The 26,729-nt window shown below is 47.9% G+C and overlaps 1 protein-coding gene across 1 annotated transcript in view; it reads left to right on the top strand.

Annotated features, from left to right (window-relative positions):
• Positions 1–26,729, top strand: part of ARHGAP1 (Rho GTPase activating protein 1) — a 174,675-nt gene that overhangs the window by 87,573 nt on the left and 60,373 nt on the right. Inside the window, exons 4-7 of the mRNA XM_078684421.1 lie at positions 7,737–7,824; positions 12,685–12,816; positions 19,852–19,938; positions 20,988–21,086. Of these exons, the coding sequence (XP_078540547.1) occupies positions 7,737–7,824; positions 12,685–12,816; positions 19,852–19,938; positions 20,988–21,086 (406 nt within the window). The remainder of the gene's footprint in view (positions 1–7,736; positions 7,825–12,684; positions 12,817–19,851; positions 19,939–20,987; positions 21,087–26,729) is intronic.

Below are 26,729 nucleotides of genomic sequence, written 5' to 3'. Positions count from 1 at the left end.
TGCAGCTGTCCGTGTGACAATAAGTCAGTTCAATCAACTTTGCATGCTACCTTTTTTTGTAAATTTTATATTAAAGAAAGGTTGAGGTGGATCAAACCACTTTTTAAAAAGTATGGAACATGGAGACAATGCAGGCCTGCCCTATTGTTTCTGTTATCACTCAATGATGTATACACTGTAGCTGTAATGACAGGTTTTTTAAAAAGTGTTCTAAAAAAACGGAAAAGCTTAAATATTCTTTACATTTAATTGTTTTTTAATTCTATTTAATGTATTATATGAACTAGTGTATGTATCAAATTGAATCTGTTGCTTTTATGATTTTATGTATTTTAAAATCGAATAAAGCTTTTTCATTCATTTAGTCCATCTATCTAACTTTTCCTTCACCCACTACCTTACAAAACCTCCCACAGAAGGTTACTGAGAGGAGCCAGCTAGGAACCGTTCTAGAGGTGTTTCCTCCAATGAACCTGGAATCCCTAAAAACCCATCTTAATAAATTAAAATCAGGCTCTCCAGGAGACATGGCCCCTCCTACCGTCCTATGTCAAGTCTCTCAGTCGCACCCACCATACTAGAACTCCAAATGTTATCACTAAGTACAGGCATGGTCCCATCTGCTTGGAAGCAAGCCATGGTTAGAGCACTACTTAAAAAAGTAGGAGCCGACCCAGAAGTCCTCTCAAACTATTGCCCCATCTCTTTGCTGCTGGGAATTGCCAAAATCACCGAAAAATATGTGAATGCCATACTCTCCTCATATCTTGAAGACAATGGCTGCCTGCACCCTACACAGACAGGCTTCAGACCTCAGTAAGGCATAGAGACAGCCTTGATCGCTGTCACAGAGAAAACCAGAAAAATCATGGATTCCGGAGGATCGGCGGTCATACTCCTCCTTGACCTGAGTGCAGCCTTCGATACCGTGAACCATCAGCTGCTCATCTCCAGGATCAGTGAGGCAGGGGTATCAGGGGCTGCACTGAGATGGCTGGAGTCCTTCTTAGAGGACCGGTTATTTCAAGTATTAGAGGAAAGCTGCACCTCCAAGAGCATGCCTTTGAAATGTGGGGTGCCACAGGGCTCATCCCTGAGCCCCACCCTTTTTAACATTTACATGAGCCTTTTGGCCAAAATAGTTGAACCCTTTGGTATCCGAATTGTTACTTATGCTGACGATACCCAATTAATAGTATCCCTCAACCAACCAGGACAAAACCCCGACAATCTAGCAATAGTGTCTTAAAACAATCTCAGCCTGGATGGAAGGGTCCTTCCTCCAACTTAATGGAGCAATAACTGACCTACTGCTTCTGGATAAACCATTGCCAGAGGGATCCACTCACCTGTGGCCAAATTGTTTAGGAAATGCTCCTTCCCCCAAAGACCAAATAAAAAGTCTGGAAGTTAATTCTCTCCCACTTGGACTATGCCAATGCTCTCTATGTTGGATCACCACAATCCACAATAAAGAGACTTCAGGCAGTGCAGAACTGTGCTGCTAGAATCCTCCATAGCATCCCCCGCAGAGAAGCAGCCCGAGGAGCCATAGCCTCACTTCACTGGCTGCCCATGGCAGAGAGGATACAGTTCAAAGCCCTCTGTGTCACCCATAAGATCATGACCTCAAAAAGTCCACCAATACTTCAGTCAATAATTGTCCCTTGTCATCTGAAGAGAGCTCTTTGATCTGGAAACAAACGCCTGGCGACCATCCCGAGAATTTGCCAAACCAGAAGTGGAGGACAGCGATTCTCATATGTTGCCTCCAGAAGATGGAACACTCTACCGGATCAGATCCGGCTGGAAGAGGACCACATGGTCTTTCGTAAGATACTGAAAACACTGTTATTCCCATCTAGCTAAAGCGTGTACTTATGGACCAGTTCTTCAGCGCTGGGAGGCCTCATGGTAACCATGCGCTTTACAAATATCTTACCATTTCCATTCAGTGGTGGCAGCAGTGCAGGTGTGCGTTCATTTAGTGGTGGCAGCGGTGCAGGTGTGAGTTCATTTAGTGGTGGCAGCGGTGCAGGTGTGAGTTCATTTAGTGGTGGCAGCAGTGCAGGTGTGCGTTCATTCAGTGGTGGCACCGGTGCAGGTGTGTGTTCATTCAGTGGTGGCACCGGTGTAGGTGTGCGTTCATTCAGTGGTGGCAGCAGTGCAGGTGTGCGTTCATTCAGTGGTGGCACCAGTGCAGGTGTGCCTTCATTCAGCGGTGGCACCGGTGCAGGTGTGCGTTCAATCAGTGGTGGCACCGGGGCATGTGTGCGTTCATTTAGTGGTGGCAGCAGTGCAGGTGTGCGTTCACTTAGTGGTGGTACCGGTGCAGGTGTGCGTTCATTTAGTGGTGGCAGCAGTGCAGGTGTGCGTTCATTTAGTGGTGGCACCGGTGCAGGTGTGCGTTCATTTAGTGGTGTCAGCAGTGCAGGTGTGCGTTCATTTAGTGGTGGCACCGGTGCAGGTGTGCGTTCATTTAGTGGTGGCACCGGTGCAGGTGTGCGTTCATTTAGTGGTGGCACCGGTGCAGGTGTGCGTTCATTTAGTGGTGGCACCGGTGCAGGTGTGCGTTCATTTAGTGGTGGCACCGGTGCAGGTGTGCGTTCAATCAGTGGTTGCACCGGTGCAGGTGTTCGTTCAATCAGTGGTTGCACCGGTGCAGGTGTTCGTTCAATCAGTGGTGGCACCGGTGCAGGTGTTCGTTCAATCAAAGGTGGCACCGGGGCAGGTGTGCGTTCAATCAGTGGTGGCACCGGTGCAGGTGTTCGTTCATTCAGTGGTGGCACCGGTGCAGGTGTGGGTTCATTCAGTGGTGGCAACGGTGCAGGTGTGCTTTCATTTAGTGGTGGCACCGGTGCAGGTGTGCCACCGGTGCAGGTGTGTGTTCATTCAGTGGTGGCACCGGTGCAGGTGCAAGTTTATTCAGTGGTGGCAGCAGTGCAGGTGTGTGTTCATTCAGTGGTGGCACCGGTGCAGGTGTGCATTCATTCAGTGGTGGCACCAGTGCAGGTGTGTCACCGGTGCAGGTGTGCGTTCATTCAGTGGTGGCACCAGTGCAGGTGTGTCACCGGTGCAGGTGTGCGTTCATTTAGTGGTGGCACCGGTGCAGGTGTGCGTTCATTGAGTGGTGGCACCGGGGCAGGTGTGCGTTCATTTAGTGGTGGCAGCGGTGCAGGTGTGCGTTCATTTAATGCCGGCACAGGGGCAGGTGTGCGTTCATTCAGTGGTGGCACCGGTGCAGGTGTGCGTTCATTCAGTGGTGGCACCGGTGCAGGTGTGCGTTCATTCAGTGGTGGCAGCAGTGCAGGTGTGCGTTCATTCAGTGGTGGCACCGGTGCAGGTGTGCGTTCATTCAGTGGTGGCACCGGTGCAGGTGTGCGTTCATTTAGTCAGACATGAGTCCCTTGCTCATTGCACCATCAGGATTCAAGCAAGCCGGGCCGAAGACGGCTGTAATGCCAGAAACCGGTCCCCGGAAGCTTGTTTCCTTCCCAGTGTAAGAATTGGCTTTTGTAGTCTGGTCTGCCCTGTTCCCATGATGCACTGGGCCAGGGACAGACAGGTTCTGAAACTGGGATGGTGCAATGAGCTAAAAAACGGTGTTGGATCTAGCACAGATCTCTTGACTGGGTGAGAGTATTCTGCTTAATTCAGAGACTCTGTCCCTCACCACCCCTTGTTGTAAATATTTTTGTCCACCCTAAGCGTGGAAGGGTATACTCAGACATGAGTCCCTTGCTCATTGCACCATCAGGATTCAAGCAAGCCGGGCCGAAGACGGCTGTAATGCCAGAAACCGGTCCCCGGAAGCTTGTTTCCTTCCCAGTGTAAGAATTGGCTTTTGTAGTCTGGTCTGCCCTGTTCCCATGATGCACTGGGCCAGGGACAGACTAATTTGCATACAGCCAGGTTCTGAAACTGGGATGGTGCAATGAGCTAAAAAACGGTGTTGGATCTAGCCCAGATCTCTTGACTGGGTGAGAGTATTCTGCGTAATTCAGAGACTCTGTCCCTCACCACCCCTTGTTGTAAATATTTTTGTCCACCCTAAGCGTGGAAGGGTATACTCAGACATGAGTCCCTTGCTCATTGCACCATCAGGATTCAAGCAAGCCGGGCCGAAGACGGTTGTAATGCCAGAAACCGGTCCCCGGAAGCTTGTTTCCTTCCCAGTGTAAGAATTGGCTTTTGTAGTCTGGTCTGCCCTGTTCCCATGATGCACTGGGCCAGGGACAGACTAATTTGCATACAGCCAGGTTCTGAAACTGGGATGGTGCAATGAGCTAAAAAACGGTGTTGGATCTAGCCCAGATCTCTTGACTGGGTGAGAGTATTCTGCTTAATTCAGAGACTCTGTCCCTCACCACCCCTTGTTGTAAATATTCATTTAGTGATGGCACCGGTGCAGGTGTGTGTTCATTTAGTGGTGGCACCGGTGCAGGTGTATGTTCATTTAGTGGTGGCACCAGTGCAGGTGTGCGTTCATTTAGTGGTGGCACCGTTGCAGGTGTGCGTTCATTTAGTGGTGGCAGCAGTGCAGGTGCCAGTTTGTGTCCTCTCAGTGGTGATACCAGTGCCTCTGTGCGTGCATTGGTGGTAGCAGTGCAAGTCTGAATACTGGTGCCAGTTTGTTTGTGCAGCGTGAGAGCTTGTCAGAGCACAGGTCCATCTATGGGTGTGCGTGTGCCATGTGGGTACTGGCATGGTTGTCAGACTGGTTTCAGCAGCAGGCTCAGTGGCTACCACTGTAGGGATGAAAGTGCGCCCGTTTGTACAGATCTAGTGTGGGTGCCAGCAGAGGAGCGTGTTGTGCAGGTGCCAGCACACATGCACATGTGTGCAACCTATCGCCACTGCTTCTCTCTGTGTCCAGGACTCACTTTGAAAAGCTTTGTTGGTAGGCCAGGGTGCTCTCCTTTGCAGGTCTCTTTGGAGGTAACCCTGCTGCTCCCATCCTGGGCTTTAGCCTCCTTGTTCTTAGCTGAACTGCACTGCCCACTTCCTGGCACAGCTCTGGGGCTTATCTCCTTGCAGCAGGACTGGGAGAGGCACCCGTGTACACAACCCTGCCTTATCTTTCTACACAAAGGCCATTTCTAAACCAGGAAGACCTATCTGTGTTGTATGCAAACCGTTCCTGGAGGCGTGCGTGAATAGTGCGAAGGGAGCGAGAACTAACGTGAGGTGGCCGGATTCACTGTGACGCAAAATTCAATATAGTTTGGCCTAGTTTAAGCTGCGTAAAGAGTACACACTAGGTTAGTCGCTTGTAGCTAGTGTTCCACACTGGCTGCAGGATGAGATTTTGACGTTGTTTGTGTTACAACTATTATGTTGCTGTCATGGTTGAGTTTGATCTTTCACTTCCGTTCCCACCTGCAGATGTCTTTCCTACATTCTCCCAGATGTCTTCCCCTCCACTCCTTCAGGAGTGCGCAGCTAGCATCCTCCGTTCAAGCTGGCTTTCTCCCTTAAATGTTAGAAATGAGGGGACTGCATCTGGTTCGTCAGTGACCTGGCACCCCCCACGTTGATCTGTTTTTATAATGTACTGGTCCACACATGTAGCACTCTATACAAACTACAGTGTTGCTTGCTTTCCTTTCTGCTCCTGGTGCCAATCCACTATTTGCTTTCTCTTCTGTTCCTTGTTTGCCAGTTCTTGGCAGCAGCATGGCCCCTGCGTTCTGTCAGTCTGAGGGGGTCTGCATGTGCTGACTTAGGCCCCTGGTGTCTGTCAGTCTGCGGCTCTCCACGTGTGCTGGCTTAGGCCCCTGCCTTCTGTCAGTCTGTGGCTGTCCACATGTGCTGGATAAGGGCCCTTCCTTCTGTCAGTTTGCGTCTCTCAGCGTGTGTTGGCTTAGGCCCCTGCCTTCTGTCGGTCTGCAACTGTATGCATGTGCTGACTTTAGGCTCTCCCTTACGTCAGTCTGCAGCTGTCTGTGTGTGCTGGCTCCCCTGCCTTACGTCAGTCTGCGGCTGTCTGCATGTTCTGCCTTTGGCCCCTGCCTTCCGTCAGTCTGCGACTGTCCGCGTGTATTGGCTTTGGCCCCTGCTGTCTGTCAGTCTCACTGTCCGCGTGTATTGGCTTTGGCCCCTGCTGTCTGTCAGTCTGCGACTGTCCGTGTGTATTGGCTTTGGCCCCTGCTGTTTGTCAGTCTTCGTCTGTCCGCGTATATTGGCATTGGGCCCTGCCCTCTTTGAGTCTGCAGCTGTCTCCATGTGCTGGCTTTACTGCTGAAGCAGAATCACCTGCCGTAGAGTGCACACACCTGGTGTTGGTTTTGGCCCCTGCGTGAGTGGTCGCCCCCTGCCCCTGCATGAGTGGTTGCCCCCCTACCCCTGTATGAGTGGTCGTCACTGCATTGCAACGCCATCACCTGTCTATAATTGGAGGGTGTTCTGGTTGGTGTTTTGCTATTGATTCCAGAGGCTCCAGTTTTAATGCTGTGCTCGTGACTTTTGGTTCAGCACTTACCAGCTCCCGCACTCACACACTTTGAGCTATACTTTGATTAAAGTACTCTACCTGTATGCTATCTGAGGGCTGTATCTGGTCTTTAATGGTGGAGCCCTGGACAGATTATAGCTGTACCCCTGGCACCTTGACTGCTGCCTGGTTAATGTAGGGTTGGTAACGTAAATAGCATTTTTTGCTTTCCCTTAATCTTTTAAGGTCTCGGCTCTAAGCGTATGCGCAGTCTCGAAAGAGACATGTATATACTTTGTGGGCTTCAGCCCGCCCATAGGCTCCCATTTGCTGGCTCCATCATCGTTCTCCTAATCTTTCTCCCCATTTGTCCATGGCATACCTGCGTCATGCCTCTTCCTGTGTCGAGCCCTCCCTGAGAGCATGGACCAATTAATACTATCCATCCACTCCTCCCATTTAATGACCATTTATGAACTTTTTCTTTAAGAGCCAACCTCAGGAGCGGTCATGTTTTCACTCACTCCGAGCGCGGCAATGTTTCTGTAAACATGGCTGTAAATCATGTTCTTATCTTGTTTCTTGTCCTCCCCTCCCCCCCCCAATCCGCCTCCTCCTGCTTTTGCTTTTCCATCCCGTGTGTGCTTGCCCTGTGCTTCTCGGATCGTTGTGAAATTGCTCTTCCCCTACTCCTCCTTTTTTCTTATCCTGTCCCCCCCCCCCCCAATCACCCTCCTCATGCTGTTGTTTGCTCTCTCCCGTGCCCCAGAGGCTGCTTGCCCTGTGCTTCTCCGATTGTAATGAAAAAGGCCTGTAAATCCTAGGACGCTGGAGTGCATCTATTAAGTAAGCTTTTTGTGGTTTAGAATACAGCACAGTACATCAGCAATCCCCTCCATTGTCTCCGTTGCCTTGCAGGGGCACGTGACCACTTAGTTTCAGCTACCCTTCACGTACTCATTCTCACCAACTCCACACTCCTGAGATACTTACAAAAAATGAAACAAGTCATAACGTGCTCACTGGTTACTAATAAAACTGGCTGCGGGATGGTCATTGTAAATCGCCACGTGCCACCAGCTGTACTCCTAGGCACCGGAGTTCATCTGTACAGTAAGCGTTTTGCATTTGTTTCAAACCGTGTTCAGAAATCCTTCTGTTTATCAGTGTTTGCAACTGCCTTTGACTGCTGTACTGAACTGGTCATGTCTCAGAAGTGGCCGCTTTAACGCAATTTTCCCATGCCGGATACAGATTGACATGGAACAATAGTTGTGATTTCTCTGACCTCTTCTGTTCCCAGGTGATGACAAGTATGGGCGGAAAATCATTCTGTTCAGCACCTGTCGGATGCCGCCAAGTCACCAGTTGGACCATGTCAAGCTTCTGGGGTGAGGTTGCTCTCTCTTCCTCCTGTTTCTCAAGCTTGTTGCTCTCTCGCCTGTCATTCATTCTCCGCTTTCTCACCTATTGTCACCATGTTCGTATGTCTCTCACTCCTCCCCTTCTTTCCTTTTCTATATCTCTATTGTTTCACTTTTCCATTCCTTATCTCATCTATTCATTCTTCTGTCGCTTACCACTCTCTCTTCACGCTTCTTCTCCCGCTTGCTCTTTCCTCTTCTCCCAGCAGCTTTTTTCCGTGGTGAGAATTGCTAGAGGTGGGGTACACGTATGTAAAGCAATCATTTCATTTGTACTTTCTGTTAAGAAGAGAAGGGCAACCCTTACCCCAGATATACCAACAAGTAAAGAGATCACGTAGACCGCACAGCATATAAAATGATAGTTGGGAGACCCAGATGTGCCTAGTGATGGCTCGGAGCTCCTCACCACTGCTGAGGGCTACCAGCAGAGCCTCTTCACCAAGTTGCGCTGGCCGTGACCAAGTTGCGCTGGCCGTGACCAAGTTGCGCTGGCCGTGACCAAGTTGCGCTGGCCGTGACCAAGTTGCGCTGGCCGTGACCAAGTTGCGCTGGCCGTGACCAAGTTGCGCTGGCCGTGACCAAGTTGCGCTGGCCGTGATCAAGTTGGGCTGGCCGTGACCAAGTTGGGCTGGCCGTGACCAAGCTGGGCTGGCCGTGACCAAGTTGGGCTGGCCGTGACCAAGTTGGGCTGGCCGTGACCAAGTTGCGCTGGCCGTGACCAAGTTGCACAGGCCGTGACCAAGTTGCACAGGCCGTGACCACGCTGCGCAGGCCGTGACCACGCTGCGCAGGCCGTGACCGTGTTGCTCAAGCCGTGACCGTGTTGCTCAAGCCGTGACCATGTTGCGCAGGCAGCGGCCATGCTGCGCAGGCAGCGACTGCGTTGCGCAGGCAGCGACTGCGTTGCGCAGGCAGTGACTGCGTTGCGCAGGTAGTGACTGCGTTGCGCAGGTAGTGACTGCGTTGCGCAGGTAGTGACCGCGTTGCGCAGGTAGTGACCGCCTTGCGCTGGCCGTGACCAAGTTGCGCAGGCTGTGACCATGTTACACAGGCAATAACTGCAGCGAAACATACTCTCCCCCTCTCTGCGGCTGTTTGTCACAGTAACCGGAGTCACAACCAGAAGACCACTACACTGGGACAACCCCGACCCCAAAAAACAAAACCCACTTTAAGTTTAGTTATGACTCTGCAAACAAAATAATGAAAAAAACACCAGCATTGGAAATTATGTTATACAGCACACATCAGTCGCCATACCTGATGCCCCGCAGTGTTCAGTACACACCTTTGCTTCAATGTTGATGGCATTTGTCAGGCCGTTAGTGAGCAAAGCCCAGTGTTCGAAACCCAGGTTTCATGCGACTCTAGCAATGGTGAGGGGTGCAAAGTGAACTGGCGGATAAAAATATCATCGATTTGGTAACCGCTTTGGCAAACACTTAGCTTACTTAGCTTTTAAGTTTCATGCACATCTGTTGGGGAGGGGCACAGAAGTTGGATGCAGTATATTATCAAAAATTTTAATTAACAGAAAAGGACAGTTAAATAAAATTATGGTTAGCCTTGGTGTATATGTATGTATATGTGTATAACCTTAATACAGGTTTTAAAAAGTCCTCTAAAATTCTCTTTAAAAACGCAAAGTGGCAGTTATGTTAGGAATTAAACTTAATACAGGTTTTAAAAAGTCCTCTAAAAGTCTCTTTAAAAACGCAAAGTGGCAGTTATGTTTGGAAATATAATCTGATATGTTCCGGGGAACTCCCAAAAGATATCTCTCACCTACCATACAGGCCACAAATCCCACGACTTTCTCTACCTCTGCCACTCTTGAGCACGGTACCCCTTATACCTTGTAAAGTCCAATCTTCAGCTTCCATCTATTTGAGTTTTACATGTTTTCATTGAAAGAAACAGGTCCGTACCTGATAGAGTACGTCAGAGTCACTTGAGCTCAAGCAGGTAATGTATACTGAGACCATCTTAGTGTAGTTGAAATGTAAATAGAAAACACAGGCTGTTGAGACCTCTCACCAAGCCAATCAATTGTTTTACTTGTACAAAAAGTTCATATTATAAACTGAAATATTTGCTGATTTGAGTTTTTAATTGAATATGATTTTATGATAAGAACACCTCCTTTCAGAATAAGTTGTTGCAAATTATATTTCATGCATATGGCCTAGCTAAATCTAAAACTATAGTCTCACCCTTCTTTAATCCTTAGAAATATAATTATTTAATCATTTGATAATCTCTATCTGGCAAAATGCTGTTTCACACATTGTGTGTGTTCTCCTTATTGGCAACGCGTTCCACCTCTGCCTTGAGCGTAAGGATGACACACGCGTTCTACCTCTGGCTATTGGCCAGAACCCAGTGGGTTATCAGACTCTATAAAGACACTGCATGATTAATACTAGACTACACTACTTCAGTGCGAGTTAGCTCTATTTGTCCCGGTCAGTTTTCTACTGCATACATGGCCACATTCAATGGGAGTCCTACGATTTTCAACCCAGTCACATTAATTCCTAGCAACAATTCATGTGATACATGGGCTCTTAACCCACTACAAGGTGGCACCAACGTTTCCCAGGCAATCACTGCTGACTTTTGATCAGCAATTAACCAACCTGCGCCGCTTGCCTTTCCACAATGGGATTCCCACATAGGCGCATACATGCCCACATTCAATGGGAGCGCTCCAACAATTTTCAACCCTGTCACATTAATTGCTAGCAACAATCAATGTGATACATGGGCTTCTACCCCGCTACAAGATGGCGCCTACAATACCCAGCCCATCACTACTGACCTTTGACCAGCAATTAACCACTTCACACCGGTCACCAATTTGGGCAGGATAGAGGGTTTATAAACCAAACAACCACCTCCAAGTCCTCACTCCCGAGGCACATGAGATGGGTTTGGTCGTTGGTGAAGTTCTCCAATGAAGGACGCGAGTGCTGGATCTTTGGCTTTGCACCATGTGAACGGAGGTTATTATTCCTCCCCCATGGCTCACTTACAAATTTTAAATTAAAATTTTACTTTCCAACAGCACACAATTTCTTATAGCGTTTATCTCAGTGTTTCTCTCGAGGAGGTGATGACATCACCTTCATTGGGTGAGTATTTTTCCCCTTTTTGACCACAGTGTTTGAAACCACTGTCTAAATGTTTTTATGTATGTTTCACATGTTTGTCTAACTTGGTTCCTATAACTACCTGTTACAAACAAATCATAAGTTCACGCATGCTAGTATTGCATGCCTCTACAAGTACTATACAAGACTGCTTTGTATGGTGCTATTTTATGATTTATTACACTCAGGTCAGTGATTGTACATTCTGCAGGTACACTTATAGGGTACTTCGTGTTTGGACACTACTTGTTGCATCCTTGGTTCCAGAATCTGTGTAGATTAGTCATACATTTTACGGTCCTGAAGAATTGCCCTATATCACATCTTGACTAATTGATCGCATGAAACATGTTGACCTTATAAGTCACCAAGGATCATTGTCCCCACTGGTGACATCATGTTTTTTTTAAGTCAGGCATACTCGTAGATTAAAATTTGATTTGAGACTTGCCTAGCCTTTTTTAAGTCCTGAATCACCACATCAACACCTACGTTTCCTCAATCTACACAAAGAGCCCTTAACTTGCACTTCACATCACAGCTTTGTAAAAAGATCTCAGATAAACCGCCCCCTTGAGTGTGCCCGTCAGGCATTGCAGCGCGGGCCCGATGAGGGGCAAGCCCTATCATGAAGCAAGACACCCGCAAGGGTGTTTGAGGGCCCCATTTCCTGAAAGGAACTACTCTCCTTGTAGTGGCTCCTTTTCTCTGACCTACTCCCCTTTGTCCCCTTTAGGAATAGCATACCTTGTTCTTTTGAGAATCAGCCTAAATTAACACCACTTAACTTCTGTGATTTTTATAGTCCGTTTCCATGGAAATAGTCTGATGATCTTTGTATACCTAATAGGCCATATTGGCCACAGTTCATGCCCTTTCTCTAAATCTGACCAGTTAGAGAGGTCATTGTAAAGTATATTCTTTTCTGTTAGTTTAACAGTACTTGCCTATCTCCTTTGTACCGCTGCGCCCTCATTGTTTCTTACCTGTGCCACCATTGTTCCTTGCTTGTGCCCCTTTCCTGCTCTCCTGCAGGCCTTTATTTCTTACCTGCACCTCTTTCTTTCTTACCTGCACCTCTTTTTCCATTTCTACGCTCCTTTGTTCCTGCCTTTCTCCTTTGTCCCCCCGCCTTTTTAACCTTTGTCCCCCGCCTTTTTAACCTCTGTCCCCCGCTTTTTTAACCTTTGTCCCCGCCTTTTTAACCTTTGTCCCCCACCTTTGTCCTTTGTCCCCCGCCTTTGTCCTTTGTCCCCCGCCTTTGTCCCCCGCCTTTGTCCCCCGCCTTTGTCCTTTGTCCCCCGCCTTTGTCCTTTGTCCCCCGCCTTTGTCCTTTGTCCCCCGCCTTTGTCCTTTGTCCCCCGCCTTTGTCCCCCGCCTTTGTCCTTTGTCCCCCGCCTTTGTCCTTTGTCCCCCGCCTTTGTCCTTTGTCCCACGCCTTTGTCCTTTGTCCCACGCCTTTGTCCTTTGGCCCTCGCCTTTCTCCTTTGGCCCTCGACTTTCTCCTTTGGCCCTCGACTTTCTCCTTTGGCCCTCGACTTTCTCCTTTGGCCCACGCCTTTCTCCTTTGGCCCTCGCCTTTCTCCTTCGGCCCTCGCCTTCTTCCTTTGTTCCTCTTCAGTTTCATGCCTGTTTATATTTTTTTAAAGGCATGGCTTGTGCTTTGTTCCAGGTACCTGAAGCACACTCTAGACCAGTACGTTGAGAGTGACTACACTCTAGTTTACCTCCACCATGGTCTCACCAGCGAGAACAAGCCTTCCCTTGGTTGGCTGCGGGATGCTTACAGGGAGTTTGATCGCAAGTAAGTCTCTTGCATTGTGTGTTGCATTTATGTCCTGTCTTTCCACACATATGTAGGTCACCACTCTACCTGTACCTCTTCTCTGCTGCTTGGAGGGAACGTTTGGTAGCAGACGCCCAGCTGACCTCATCATATAGGGTGTTTCACTCTATACACAAGCAGGGTGTGCAGCAGCATCACACCTCTTGTTGTACCAGCATCCTCCTACTCATGTTAGATACAATAAGAGGGGGCTGCAGGTCGAACGTCCTAGATGTGCCAACACCTTGCTCAGTCATATTACAGGCAAGATGAGTGAACTGTAGCAGAGTCTAAGCTCTTGAGCACCGTGCTGCTTTCCCGTCACAGTCAAGAGTAAGGGCTGCAGGAGATGTAAAGTTCCAGGAGCAAAGCTCTAGTTGTACCTAGTAATACCTTCACCAGGTTATAGGTGAATGTAATGGGCGGCAGCAGATTTAAAGCTCTGGTATTACCTGCACCTACCTATTCTCAGGTTACAGATGTGTTACGGGCTGCGGCAAGGTCATTGCTATAGAGCAGTGGTCTTTAAACGTTGCGAGTAAATTCTATTACCCTTTTCAAAATGAAATTAAATAAATGATTGCCAAACATACTATTCTGGTCAGTCAGGCCTTACTAACGTGTAAATGTATCCTCAGTATGATTATTAGAAATATGGGTGTGGGTTTTGAAGAATATTTGAAGTCCCTTCTCTTTTGACACCTTGTCACAGCCAAGAGCTAGATGCCCAATGTTGTTATTGATGGTCCATTACAGAGCGGCTTACTGCTGCTCATTCTTTACCTCTTAAAACAAAGTACTGGTATCTGTATGATGCTTTTTTTGGGGAGAGCCTTGCGCCCCCCTGACCCTGGGATCACTTCAGGTCTCTCAAGGGGGGCCGCGCCCCCCAGTTTGAAGACCCCAGCTATAGAGGTACCAGTGCCTCACTCCTCCTGCTTTAGAGAGTCTCAAGTTATAGACAAGACGTTGGGTGTCGGCAGGATTGCAGCCATGTCTGTTACAGTCCCTCACTCCTCTGCCGCTTTAGAGAGTCTCAAGTTATAGACAAGACGATGGGTGTCGGCGGGATTGCAGCCGTGTCTGTACCAGTGCCTCACTCCTCCTGCTTTAGAGAGTCTCAAGTTATAGACAAGACGATGGGTGTCGGCAGGATTGCAGCCATGTCTGTACCAGTGCCTCACTCCTCTGCTGCTTTAGAGACCAGACGATGGGTGTCGGCAGAATTGCAGCCGTGTCTGTACCAGTGCCTCACTCCTCTGCTGCTTTAGATATAAGACGATGGGTGTCGGCAGGATTGCTCATATTACAGGCAAGATGAGTGAACTGTAGCAGAGTCTAAGCTCTTGAGCACCGTGCTGCGTTCAGGTCACAGTCAAGAGTAAGGGCTGCAGGAGATGTAAAGTTCCATGAGCAAAGCTCTAGTTGTAGCTAGTAATACCTGCACCTTCCTGGTCTCAGGTTATAGGTGAATGTAATGGGCAACAGCAGATTTATAGCTCTGGTATTACCTGCACCTACCTATTCTCAGGTTACAGATGTGTTGCGGGCTGCGGCAAGGTCATTGCTATAGAGCAGTGGTCTTTAAACATTGCGAGTAAATTCTATTACCCTTTTCAAAATTAAATTAAATAAATGATTGCCAAACATGCTATTCTGGTCAGTCAGGCCTTAGTAACGTGTAAATGTATCCGCAGTACGATTATTAGAAATATGGGTGTGGGTTTTGAAGAATATTTGAAGTCCCTTCCCTTTTGACACCTTCTCACAGCCAGGATTTAAACGACCAATGATGTTATTGATGGTCCATTACAGAGCGGCTTACTGCTGCTCATTCTTTACCTCTGAAAACAAAGAACTGGTATCTGTATGATGCTTCTTTTGGGGAGAGCCTTGCCCCCGGGATCACTTCAGGTCTCTCAAGGGGGGCCGCGCCCCCCAGTTTGAAGACCCCAGCTATAGAGGTACCAGTGCCTACCTCCTCCTGCTTTAGAGAGTCTCAAGTTATAGACAAGACGATGGGTGTCGGCAGGATTGCAGCCATGTCTGTACCAGTGCCTCACTCTTCTGCAGCTTGAGAGAGTCTCAAGTTATAGACCAGACGATGGGTGTCGGCAGGATTGCAGCCATGTCTGTACCAGTGCCTCACTCCTCTGCTGCTTTAGAGACAAGACGATGGGTGTCGGCAGGATTGCAGCCGTGTCTGTACCAGTGCCTCACTCTTCTGCAGCTTGAGAGAGTCTCAAGTTATAGACCAGACGATGGGTGTCGGCAGGATTGCAGCCATGTCTGTACCAGTGCCTCACTCCTCTGCTGCTTTAGAGACAAGACGATGGGTGTCGGCAGGATTGCATCCGTGTCTGTACCACTGCCTTGTTGCTCTAAGGTAAAGTCGAGTGCTGTTTGTTATCTGTGCCTTTCTGCATTCCAGTCAAAGCTCCGATGGATGGCTCGACGTCGAACACCGACGTCCTGGCAAAGATGGAGAATGCCTCGACGTCGAGCGTCGATGACGAGACTCCGATGGAGGGTGCCTCGACGTCGACCGTCGATGACTGGACGGCGACGGAGGATGCCTCGACGCTGATCGCCGATGGCCTGGCGACAACGGAGGATGCCTCGACGTCGAGCGTCGATGACTAGGCGTCGACGGAGGCTTTAACGTCGAAGACTGGACTTGCGGCTTCGACGGTGGAGGTCTCGACGTCGAGCTCCTATGCTCCAATGGCGACCTCTCTCTCAACGCTGCACATCGCCCGGTTGACGTCAGCGGAGTTACCTTGACTCTCGACGCTGAAGTCTTCACCTTAAAGGGGAGTTGACTCGCCGTCGTCGGAACCTTCCACGCCGATCTCGACGCCGATGGAGAACAAGTCGGGACATCTCTCGACGTCGACCGCGTCCTCCGCTTTTTCTGACTCTTTGGAGACCTACCTCTCTAAGAAAGACCATAAATTCAGATTTTCTCCCTGGCCCTGATAGTTCTGATTGACAAGGACTTGCAGTGATCACAATTTCCTGCAGAATGAGAGTCCGGAAGACCGAGGATACACACAGGATGTGTATCTGTCCTAGCTTTCTTCTTCCCACAGGAAGGGCATTGGGCAAAAAGCGAAGGCATTTTGACAAAAAATTTACCTTTTTTGAACTTAAAGAAGGCAGCAATATCTCTCTAAGGCCAAAAGCCGTAGAGTGAAGACAAAAATTAAAGTAAATCACCAAGTATTTTTGACAAAGTCGAACAAAGGTGGGAGCTGTTAAACCAGGGTCCTGACAGAAGGAGCCGGAAAGAACAACTGACCTGTTACCCCTGAGGCATGATGGGAAGCCTGGGATCATGGCTGCATTAAAGGCACGGTGCCAGTTTTAGCTGAAAATGCTTTCAGTTTCTGTGTTATCACTTTGCAATGCACAGGATTTATGAGTGCTTTTACTCATTAAAACACAAAGTTCAAGAGCTATTTGACCTAATGTGTTTTTTGTTTCCTTACTAATTGCTGTGCATATAGAAGTGTTTACATTGTCTAGCCTTGATTTTGGGGCTGGATTGACGTGACAAAAATGATATATGTGTGTACATATATTTGGAGCGAGATATGTGTTTTTACATATATATTTTTATATTGTTTCCGGGGTCGCGCACGGGGTCGGGAATATTCAGTGCTTATGACTTTGATGAGGATACCCCTGGAAGAGAACTAGGATTACAGGTAAGTAACTTATCCTTACTGGTGCAATGAGCGGCTGCAGCAGCGTCACCGGCCTATCTGTTAGAACCCCTGGCTCATGTCATCCTGATTCTGTGGGTCGAACCATACCACAGGGATAGAAAAGATGACATTCGGAGGCAACAGGTTTTCATATTTAACAACTATTTAAATTTGCACGTTAATGATCTGAATGGCAGCCATAGTCTTTTGCCGGGACATGTTGGATGACTACATCCAACATAACACTTTGCAGTAGCATCGCCTGACCACTTTGCTGAGTGACTCTTCATTGAATATTCTGAGAAGGAAAGAGCAGAATGTGAGAAAACTGACGTCAGCATGCCGGGAGGAACTTCTATGACCTCGCTGACGTCACGTACGTGGATGACGTCCGGGCGGGGTTGTTTCCGGATCCAGTATGACGCCTGGGGATATTCTAAGTTGAGGAATCTGCAGCTAGACAGCTACGTTATTGGCATCCCGTGACGTGGTAAAAAACTACTGGGTCCAGCATGGTAAAGAGCAGCTGGCATCTACTGGAATGGCAAAGAACTATTGCCATCTAGCAACTAGATACAGGGATCCTGCAGTTGGTAGGGAGATAATGAGTTCTAGCAGGTGAAAAGGAGCTATTGGAATTTAGCAGTTGACAAGTAATTACTTAAACATCGCATGTTGGCACAGAGCCACTGCGATCCAGCCGATAGCAAAAAGTGATCCACCATGGTGGCAAGGCTTTACAAGGATCAGGCGTGGTTTTTTGGGTTATCGGCATCCAGCATGTGGTTTATGAATTACTGACATTAATGTTGGTTCCTAGGTGTAACTGACAACCAGCGTGGTGGCTAGAGGTTAGTTGAATTCCTCTTGGTATCAAGAACTTACTGCCACCCAGTGTGGTTGTAATTGGTTACCCAAATGTAACATCGTATGACGGGTGACTGGCATCCAGCATTGTGGCAAGCCATTGAGTCCAGGGTGATGGCTGGATGTTACTGACATCCAGCACTTGGCCCCTGGTATTCAGCAGGTTGAAAGGAGGTACAGGTATCCAGCAAAGGTGGAGGGGTGGCAAGGGCTTACTGGAATCCAGCAAAGGGGGTGGGGGGAGGAGTGGGGGGGTGTGCAAGGGCTTCCTGAAATCCAGCATGGGGTGGCAACAGCTTACTGGAATCCACTATGGTATCAAAAGGGTAACCGCATCTAGCATGGCGGGAAGAAGTTGATGAAATCCAGCATGTGGCACGAAATTAGCAGGATCTAGCAGATTCCCAAGGGTTACTGACATCTAGCAGTAGTAGAAAGGGTTTTGGAGATCCATTGTTGTTGGAAGGAGTTCCTGGGATGCATCATAGTGACAGTCATTGGCATCCAGCAGGGGGCAAAGAGTTACTAGAAGTCGGCATAGCATCAGGCAGTCCCTGGTATCCATCCTGGGGGCAATGAGTTCCATCCAGCAGGGGCAAAGAGTTACTAGAAGTCAGCATAGCATCAGGCAGTCCCTGGTATCCAGAACGGTAACAAACAGTTACTGTGATTCGGCATAGTAAGTTGCAAGGAGAGTGGTGACTATGACTTACTGGCACTGCACCTGGTTACTGGGAGTTTCTGCATGGTGGTAAGGAGGGTCTGGCGTCCATCCTGTGGAGCAAGGAGTTACTCCCATGCAGAGAGTGACCAGGTGCTACTAGAAATGTAATACCAGCATTTGTAAAGTGCACAGCTACCTCCAGAAAGGTGTCTCGGCGCTCGGCGCTGGAGGCCGTCGGGAAGATTAAACAAGCTATTGCCCAGAGTCACATGGTGCTGGGCTGACCTGCCCCTGGCGCTCAAACCCTGAACCCCATGGTCCGGAGTCGGGCACCCTGGCCACTGTGCCACACCTCTTCTAACAATCCGTGCCCCTTGAATGGCGACAAGTGACATTTGTGAGTTTTCGGGGGGAACTACACCCCAACCCTTTCCTCGTCCCTCAGGATTCCCCTCCTTTCTCTGGTGGACGGCTGGATACTGGGTTACAGGTAATTGTTGGCACACAGAAAGTGAAACGTGCCTTGCTGCATTAGGAAAAGTCCTAACATGGGCCTTACCATGAAATTAAGCCACTTCCACAATTACTGTCCAGAAATATTGCGTCCGGTAGGCTCCGAAAGGTAGATGGGACTGCTGGGTGCCAGGTTTCTTATACAGATTTTAAACAAAGTTGCTTAATTTGATGTTGGGCATTACATGTATGCTTCTCTCTTGGTATACAAACACTTTGTTGACTTTCTCTGAGTTATCAGCAGGAAACTGACAACTTTCCAGTACCTACAAGCATGATGGCCGCTGATTCCTGTGCTCAGTTCCCACTGTACTGACAGTTCACTCTTTCCAGGGTTACCTGTTACTGTTACTGTTTTTTCCTAACTTTGTAGGTGCAGATCTACGTGTGTTGATACAAGCCGATGCATGTTTACTCATGCTGTAATGCATCGCTTGAGTGCAAGAAGTTGGGCCCTGAACTTGTCTATCGTCCTGCTCGCTCGCTGCGTTCTGAATCCCTTTTTACTGCTGTTGTTCCGCGTGTGAGGAAGGCCCGCATTGGGGGGCGCTCTTTTAGCCTCAGGGCTCCCCAGCTGTGGAATTCGCTCCCACTGGCACTTCGCAGTACCCCCAATTTGCTTCAATTTAGGAAAAATCTGAAGACTTGGCTTTTTAATCTTTCTGCTTAGATGGGCCTTTCTTTCTTTGGAACCTGTCTTTCTTGTTATGTTGTTTTTACACCTCGTTGCCTGTGGAAAGCTCCAGGACACTCTCTTGGAGTAGCCGAGCGCTATATAAACGCATTTTAACATAACATAACATAACTTGTCAATGATGGTTTAACAAGGATGTGCATGAAAGTGTGGAATCACGAAGAGTTCGCTTTCACTCCGTGACTTCTTCACAGCGGATGTTGAAATGCTAGATTATCAGTGCATGTTGTGTATCCAGTATGAGTAGTAACTGGAAACTCTGTTGTGGATGCATCAGCCTTGCAGTAATCATGTACACTATGAGATAATATGTATATATAATATGTGCACTAACAGATCGATGTATATCTCTTTCATCCTCCTCCTGCAGTGCTGCAGCATTGCATTCTAATTTGCAGCGTCCGATGGGGAATGCAAATGGTTTGGGTGGTTGTCGTAGGAGGCAGTTCGCTGCACTTGCAGCTTCTAACCATCTAGAGATTGGTGCCAGCCAGTCACCCCGACATGCCACTTAGATGCACGAGGCCCCTGTCCATTCTCTGACGTTGACTGTGCTTTCCTTCCAGGTACAAGAAGAACATTAAGGCGCTGTACATCGTCCATCCAACCATGTTTATCAAGACTCTGCTCATCCTCTTCAAGCCGCTCATCAGGTAAAGCCTTTCTGGGGGGTGAGAGTCACAGATGCTCTCCCATGTGAAGTCCACGGAGCCCTCAGTAGGCACAGAACAGGGTCAGTGCAGTCCTTCGCCATCTGCCTTACTGAACACAGACTTTGTCTTAAACCCACGAGAACAGCTTTGCTTACACTGCCAGAAATGACACTGAAGCCCGACTTTGTTTCCCAAGCTGTTTTGGCTTTCGGGAACCTTCTATTTGGCCTCACTGAGTTGCATTTTTAAATTGTTTCTTCTCTTTTGGTGACTGGTTCCTTTTGGCGTCGAGTAGTACAGGGAACCATTGAGAAGCCTGACTTCCAAGACACTTTCCCTCTCCAGGTGCTCTCTCTGTAAGGAGTTGATTATTATTAATAGATTTATGAAGCCTATGTGTCACCTTTCGGTTTTTCCAGAGTGCTAGAAACACCTGGGATCCTGCTCAGATTACTCAGAATGTCGTGTTATAAGTCAATGCCCTGTAAGTTGTGTGCTCCGTTACTTGTGCCCTTAGTGTAGAGTGATGACCATTACCTCTGTCCGTACTCTAAACAGGTTTCCATTACCTCCTATCCGTACTGTAAACAGGTCGCCATTACCTCTATCCATACTGTAAACGGGTCTCCATTACCTCTTTCTCGGAAAACACTCAAGTTAAAGTGAATTTGCCTGGAAAATATAATATGTTTTAACACATTAGATTTAAAATATAATTAAAGAGAATGAAGGGAGTATTGCCAAAGTGAGTTTTCTTATTGTATGAGTAGAGGTTACCTGGTTTGTTTACTTCTGATCGCCTTCTGTGCCGCTCTGTGTGGACTCTGCATTAACCACTGATCGTTCTCTATGCCGCTCTGTGTGGACTCTGCATTAACCACTGATCGTTCTCTATGCCGCTCTGTTTGGACTCTGCGTTTATCTCTGATGCGCCCTATATGCTGCTCTGTGTGGACTTTGCGTTTACCTCTGATCGCCATCTGTGCCGCTCTGTGTGGACTCTAATCCTCTGCAGCTTCATCACCTGACTCTTGTCTTTTGATTTTCAGCTTTAAGTTTGGCCGTAAGATTGTTTATATGAACTACCTGATGGAGCTGGAGGAGCACCTGAAGCTGGAGCAGCTGGGCATCCCATCGCAAGTGCTGAAGTAAGAGCCAGTGTGGATTGGGCCAGGTGTGAAAAAGGCGATAAGGCCCCCACTAGTAGATTCGTAACAAGTGTGAAGCAGGCAACCGTTGCCTTGCTGGGCGGTTCATAGAGAGTCTGTTCAGTGGATGAGCTGTGTAGGGAGAGCATGATACAGGAAACTTTGGTTCCTCTGGGCTGCTCACGGACAAGGCAATACATGTGAGAATGGACTCCGCCGAAGGGTCACAGAGGGTGATGCAGGGAAGAATGGACCCTCTGTGCCAGTCATGAACGAGGCAATGCATCTGAGAATGGGCTCCGCGGAAGGGTCCTAGAGAGGGTGGTGCAGGCTAGAATGGGCCCTCTGGGCCGGTCATGGGCACTGCAATCGTCTGAGAATGGGCTCAGCAGAAGGTTAATAGAGAGGGTAATACAGGCAGTAAAGGGCCCTCTGGGCTGGTCATGGACGAGGCAATACATCTGAGAATGGGCTCCGTGGAAGGGTCATAGAGCGAGTGATGTAGGCTAGAATGGGCCCTCTGGGCCGGTCATGGACAGTGCAATATATCTGAGAATGGTCTCCGTGGAAGGGTCATAGAGCGAGTGATGTAGGCTAGAATGGGCCCTCTGGGCCGGTCATGGACAGTGCAATATATCTGAGAATGGGCTCCGTGGAAGGGTCATAGAGAGGGTGGTGCAGGCTAGAATGGGCCCTCTGGGCCGGTCATGGACAGTGCAATATATCTGAGAATGGGCTCCGTGGAAGGGTCATAGAGCGAGTGATGTAGGCTAGAATGGGCCCTCTGGGCCGGTCATGGACAGTGCAATATATCTGAGAATGGGCTCCGTGGAAGGGTCATAGAGAGGGTGGTGCAGGCTAGAATGGGCCCTCTGGGCCGGTCATGGACAGTGCAATATATCTGAGAATGGGCTCCGTGGAAGGGTCATAGAGATGGTGATGCAGGCTAGAATGGGCCCTCTGGGCCGGTCATGGGCAGTGCAATCATCTGAGAATGGTCTCCGTGGAAGGGTCATAGAGCGAGTGATGCAGGCTAGAATGGGCCCTCTGGGCCGGTCATGGACAGTGCAATATATCTGAGAATGGGCTCAGCAGAAGGGCCGTAGACAGGGTAATACAGGCAGTAAAGGGCCCTCTGGGCTGGTCGTGGACAGTGCAGTACATTCGAGAATGGGCTCCGCGGAAGGGTCATAGAGAGGGTAATACAGGCTGCACAAACTGAAGCCATCCAATGAGAACATTGTAACTGGTAACCATGACACGGTGGGAAGGTCATGGAGAGTTTGAGACCCTGTTAAGAAATCATTTGCACGAACGGGTTACTTTGACAGAGAAGTATATTACTCCACAGAGCACCACCAAGAGGCGAGTCCTCTTGCAACAGCTAGTGCCTGGATCTGCCACGGTGCTCGATCAACCTTCCAAACTGGAATGACGAGCACACACCGCGAGCACGCGGGCTAATACAAATAGTAAATAGTACACATCCTCCTTCTTTAAAATGAATAAAACCAAGCAATAGTATAAACAATAAATACAATGTTCGGAAGCATGCACATTATACCAGTGTGTACAAGCAATATATGGAATGATTAACAAAACCCTAGAAAGAAATAATCATGACAACACCGAGTTATGCAACACAAGAGTTAAAATTCATTCCCATCCCCTTTGCAAACATAATCAGACATCCGTGCATGTTTTTGTCGTACCCTCGTCTCTTCTGTATCTTCCTGAACATTTCCTTCCACAGTCATTTTCTCTTCTACAAGTTCTCTCATTTCACTTTCCTGAACTCCTTCCCTTTGAGAATCCTCATCAGTTTCATAACCACTGTACTGTACTTCTACAATCTTTCTTTATTATTATATACCTCTTTCGTCCCTTTAGGAATTGGTATTGTTGTCAGGTTCCACACTTTGCCATTGCTCTACTTTACAGCATTTTTTAAAACATGTTACTTCAAACTAGTCTGTTTGGTAACTCAGACGGGTTTGCCTTTTCAGTTTTAAGGAGCCCCCGACTCTTTGTATGGAGAAATTGGCAAATATCTTCAACGCTACCAGTTACGTCCAACCTTTTGGTATTCCCCCAAAGTGGTCACTTATAGTCCAGCTTTTGTGATACCCCAAAGTGACCAGTTAGTCATCCTTCCGTGATACCCCAGAGTGGTCAGTTGGTGAATCTTTTGTGATATCCCAATGCAGTAAGAGTTAACCTTTTGCAATAACCCGCAGTGGACGGTTAATCAACCTTTTGTGATACCCAAAAGTGGTCAGTTAGAGTTAACGTTTGTTATACCCCAATGTGTGTGTTTCTGTTCCAAGCCACAGGATAACCAACTTCTCAGTTGATGACTTGGCCCTTGGCCACACCTGTAGGTTGGTTAGAGTGGACACTTATGTGGGTTGGCCCATGGTGCAAAACCCATGCTACTCCCCTCCATCACAGGATAACAGCAGTCGAAGACCAGCTTTAATCAACCTACAGGGGGCGATAGATTTTGAGAGGTCCATATACATCACATTCCTGCTTTGCAGCCAGGCCATTGACGCCTACGCTGCTGAGGAGGTTGCTCATTCAGTGCTCAATACTCTTCCTTGTAGAGCAGGTATCTGGGTGATCGCTGAGGACAGAGATAGTCCGTTGACAGCAAACAGGAGAACTTCCAGGAAATAAACAAGCATTAGCTAGATCCAAAAGAGAGAACTAAGGTCTGCTGTAAATGTAAATGTAGTGCTTGTATAGCGCACGTATCACCCCCGAAGGGGTCTCAAGGCGCTGTACACATACCGCTGTGGAACTCTTCCTGGCCTTTCCCTGTGAATTGCCCACTCCTGGGCACCCCCAAGGTGAAGCCAGGCATCTTAGCGCTGCTGGGGCCGTTGTGGAGATTAAGCAAGCTATTGCCCGGAGTCACAGAGTGGGTCCCATGATTAGAATAGGCACCGAGGCGAGAAGGATCAGGTCCGGGGAAATTGAGCCCAAGACCCGCCGAGGCGGGAATTGAACCCTGGTCCCGGGCTAGATCTCTGCATCAGGGTCTGCCGCTCTAACCATTGAGGCACACTTCTCCACTGCAATGAGCAGTGTCTTCTGTGCAGTATAGGAGGTTTTCAACACCTTTCCGAATGATCCCAGCTGGTCAGTATTCCTAGAACCATCTCTTGGAGCATTCCACAGACACAGGCAGGTGTTGGGAAGCTCAGCCACTGGCCTTCTTTTTCATTCTTTTTCTGAATGATAAGTTATTTTTCCGGATGACCATATCGTGCTGGTTGATATGGTACAAAATGATTTTTCAAATAAAGAGGTGCTTTTACAAAAATAGATTTGTATCGCATCGTAGTATTACATTGAATTTATAGGGCAAAAACTGGTAGACAAAGTAGCTTCTGGAAATGTAAGCTTCTGGGGTAAATTAGGGGGTTGCTAGTTGCTGAACTCCGCAGATCGCGGAGTTTACTTCTAGTCCTCTTCGCTGTACCATCTGAAGAGAGCTGAAGTTATCGATGTTGATTCCTGCAACTTCTGAGCTCTCTCTCAGCTGCACGTTACATTTTCTTCAAAGCTTTGTGTGATAATTTTATGGTGAGATGTTATTTTTTGATTGTTCAAGGACAGGCCAGAGTGACTTTTCACTGTACTCTCTACTATGATATCTGATTCTCCCACTTTAAAGATATTATACTTTGAGCCGTTCCTTCTCACCCAGGTCTCTGTACTTCTAACAAGAAACTCTGGCTTTGCTTCATTGAGGCTGAGCCAGTCCATTTCCATCAACTCTGGATATTAGCAAGTTCTCCACAAATCGCTCGCAATCCTTGACGGGGGGCAGTGAGTGGTGGGAACACCGAGGGGTCAGCATGATCCTGGAAGAGCCGATGCGCATCACCTAACCTGGCTGTCTTATAAAGAGGCCGTTGGAGAAGGAGAGTGTAAAGTAAATACCAAAATAGAGGGATAGTTGGTAAGTACGAATGATTCGGGAAGATGAGGTCAAGAATATGAGCTGGGTTGTCTAAGTTACATGTAGGTGTAGCTCAAGTGACAACAGAGCATTCATGACAGCGGAGATGCTGAGGTGTTCGATAATAGCTATCTGAATATTGAAATCTCCCAACATCGTGAAGTTTGGAGAATGGCGTATGTAAGGGGCTAAGAATTGACGAGAGAGACCTGGTAGGGTATTCGATAGAACAGTGATCTAGAGAACAAAGCACGGGGTGTAGGTTTGATGGTAAGCAGTAGGGGTTCTGCTGTTATGATCCCCAACGTACCCCAATAAAGGCCTAGGTAGTTGCATTACCTTTTATCTACATTTGCCCTACCTCGTTCTACGTAACCGCTCTGGCGCTGACCTTTCACCTTGTTAGGTGGCGAATAAATGTTGGGTGGTTTTCTTCAAAAACAAACCTAATTTATTCTGCATGCAGATTCTATGCATCACAGCAGGATTACCATCTTCTGTATAATAACTTTGCAGAAGTCACCACTATCGTCATCCTTGAACGACAGACCCCCAGTACCATGACGCATCTAGGTAGAATCCCTGAGGGTACCTTCAGATATACAAGTACCATATCTTGGCTGGGCAAACCAGACGAGAAGCTTCCATGATGACACGAGACTCTGCAGTCCCTGCACGCAGACACTCCAGCACGCAGTGGTCTGACATCCCTAGCAGGGTGTCCAACTCGAGACCAAGACAGGGTCCTTCATTCTCACCCATCAGGTAATGCCTTGGCTCTTTCCTAGGGGTTTTCTTGGCTCTACACCTACATACATGTTAGGTACACTTATCTACGCATATTAGGAGTACGCATTTTTACTGCCATTTATCTGTATGGCTGCATATATTCACAGTTTTAGTGCCACGGTAGAATTCTACCTTTTATTTGCTCTGTTGGTGCTTGTAATCGTATATATCTGTTTCTACCTAATGGTTGCAGCACACGTATTTTATGCTAGAATGACGCTGGTTCAATATGTGTTTATTAAAAACGTCGCCACCGTTTATTCTGTGTATCTCTCTGAGAACAAATGAGCACGAGTGACTGACCTATCCTTCGAGGGTGTCTGGAATCAGTCTGGACACCAATCTCTTCGTTTATGTTGTCTAAACTCGCAGATCCTATATAGATTTGTAGGAATTACACAACACTGCCAAGTGGAACACTTTTGTTTCACTGAAAGTGTTGGAGAAATGAGTCAAACATAATTTTCAACACAACCCTGAGTCTTTGAGACCGGTCCCTGTAAGAAAAGTCGGTCAGATTTGTGTTCTTTATTATGATAAACTTTTTTTTAAATGCATTTTTTCCTGATTTGACATTCCATTCCGTCTTCATTATTTCATTAGCGGTGAATGTAAACTCTGAGTTTGCATGTGCTAAATTCATTTAAAGAACCTGCTATGGGGGTTTAACTTGTGTTGTTTTCTATTAATTAAACGGCTCCTAGGTAGCTATTAATAGTGAAGATTGGACGGTATGTGCTGTGGTATTTGTTTCTGTCTGCCTTCTTTCATATCTGGCTGACCGTAGGTCCCAAGAACTCTTAGGTCCATCATGGTTTGCGGAGCACATTATTTGCACTGAGGTTTCCTTGTCCACCATGGTCAGCACTGCAAGGGTGTTGTAG

Source organism: Lissotriton helveticus, chromosome 3_2, assembly GCF_964261635.1.
Source record: "Lissotriton helveticus chromosome 3_2, aLisHel1.1, whole genome shotgun sequence".
Taxonomy (NCBI): Eukaryota; Metazoa; Chordata; class Amphibia; order Caudata; family Salamandridae; genus Lissotriton; species Lissotriton helveticus.
Note: the sequence above shows the minus strand (reverse complement) of the source record. Positions and strands in the feature narration are given on the sequence as shown.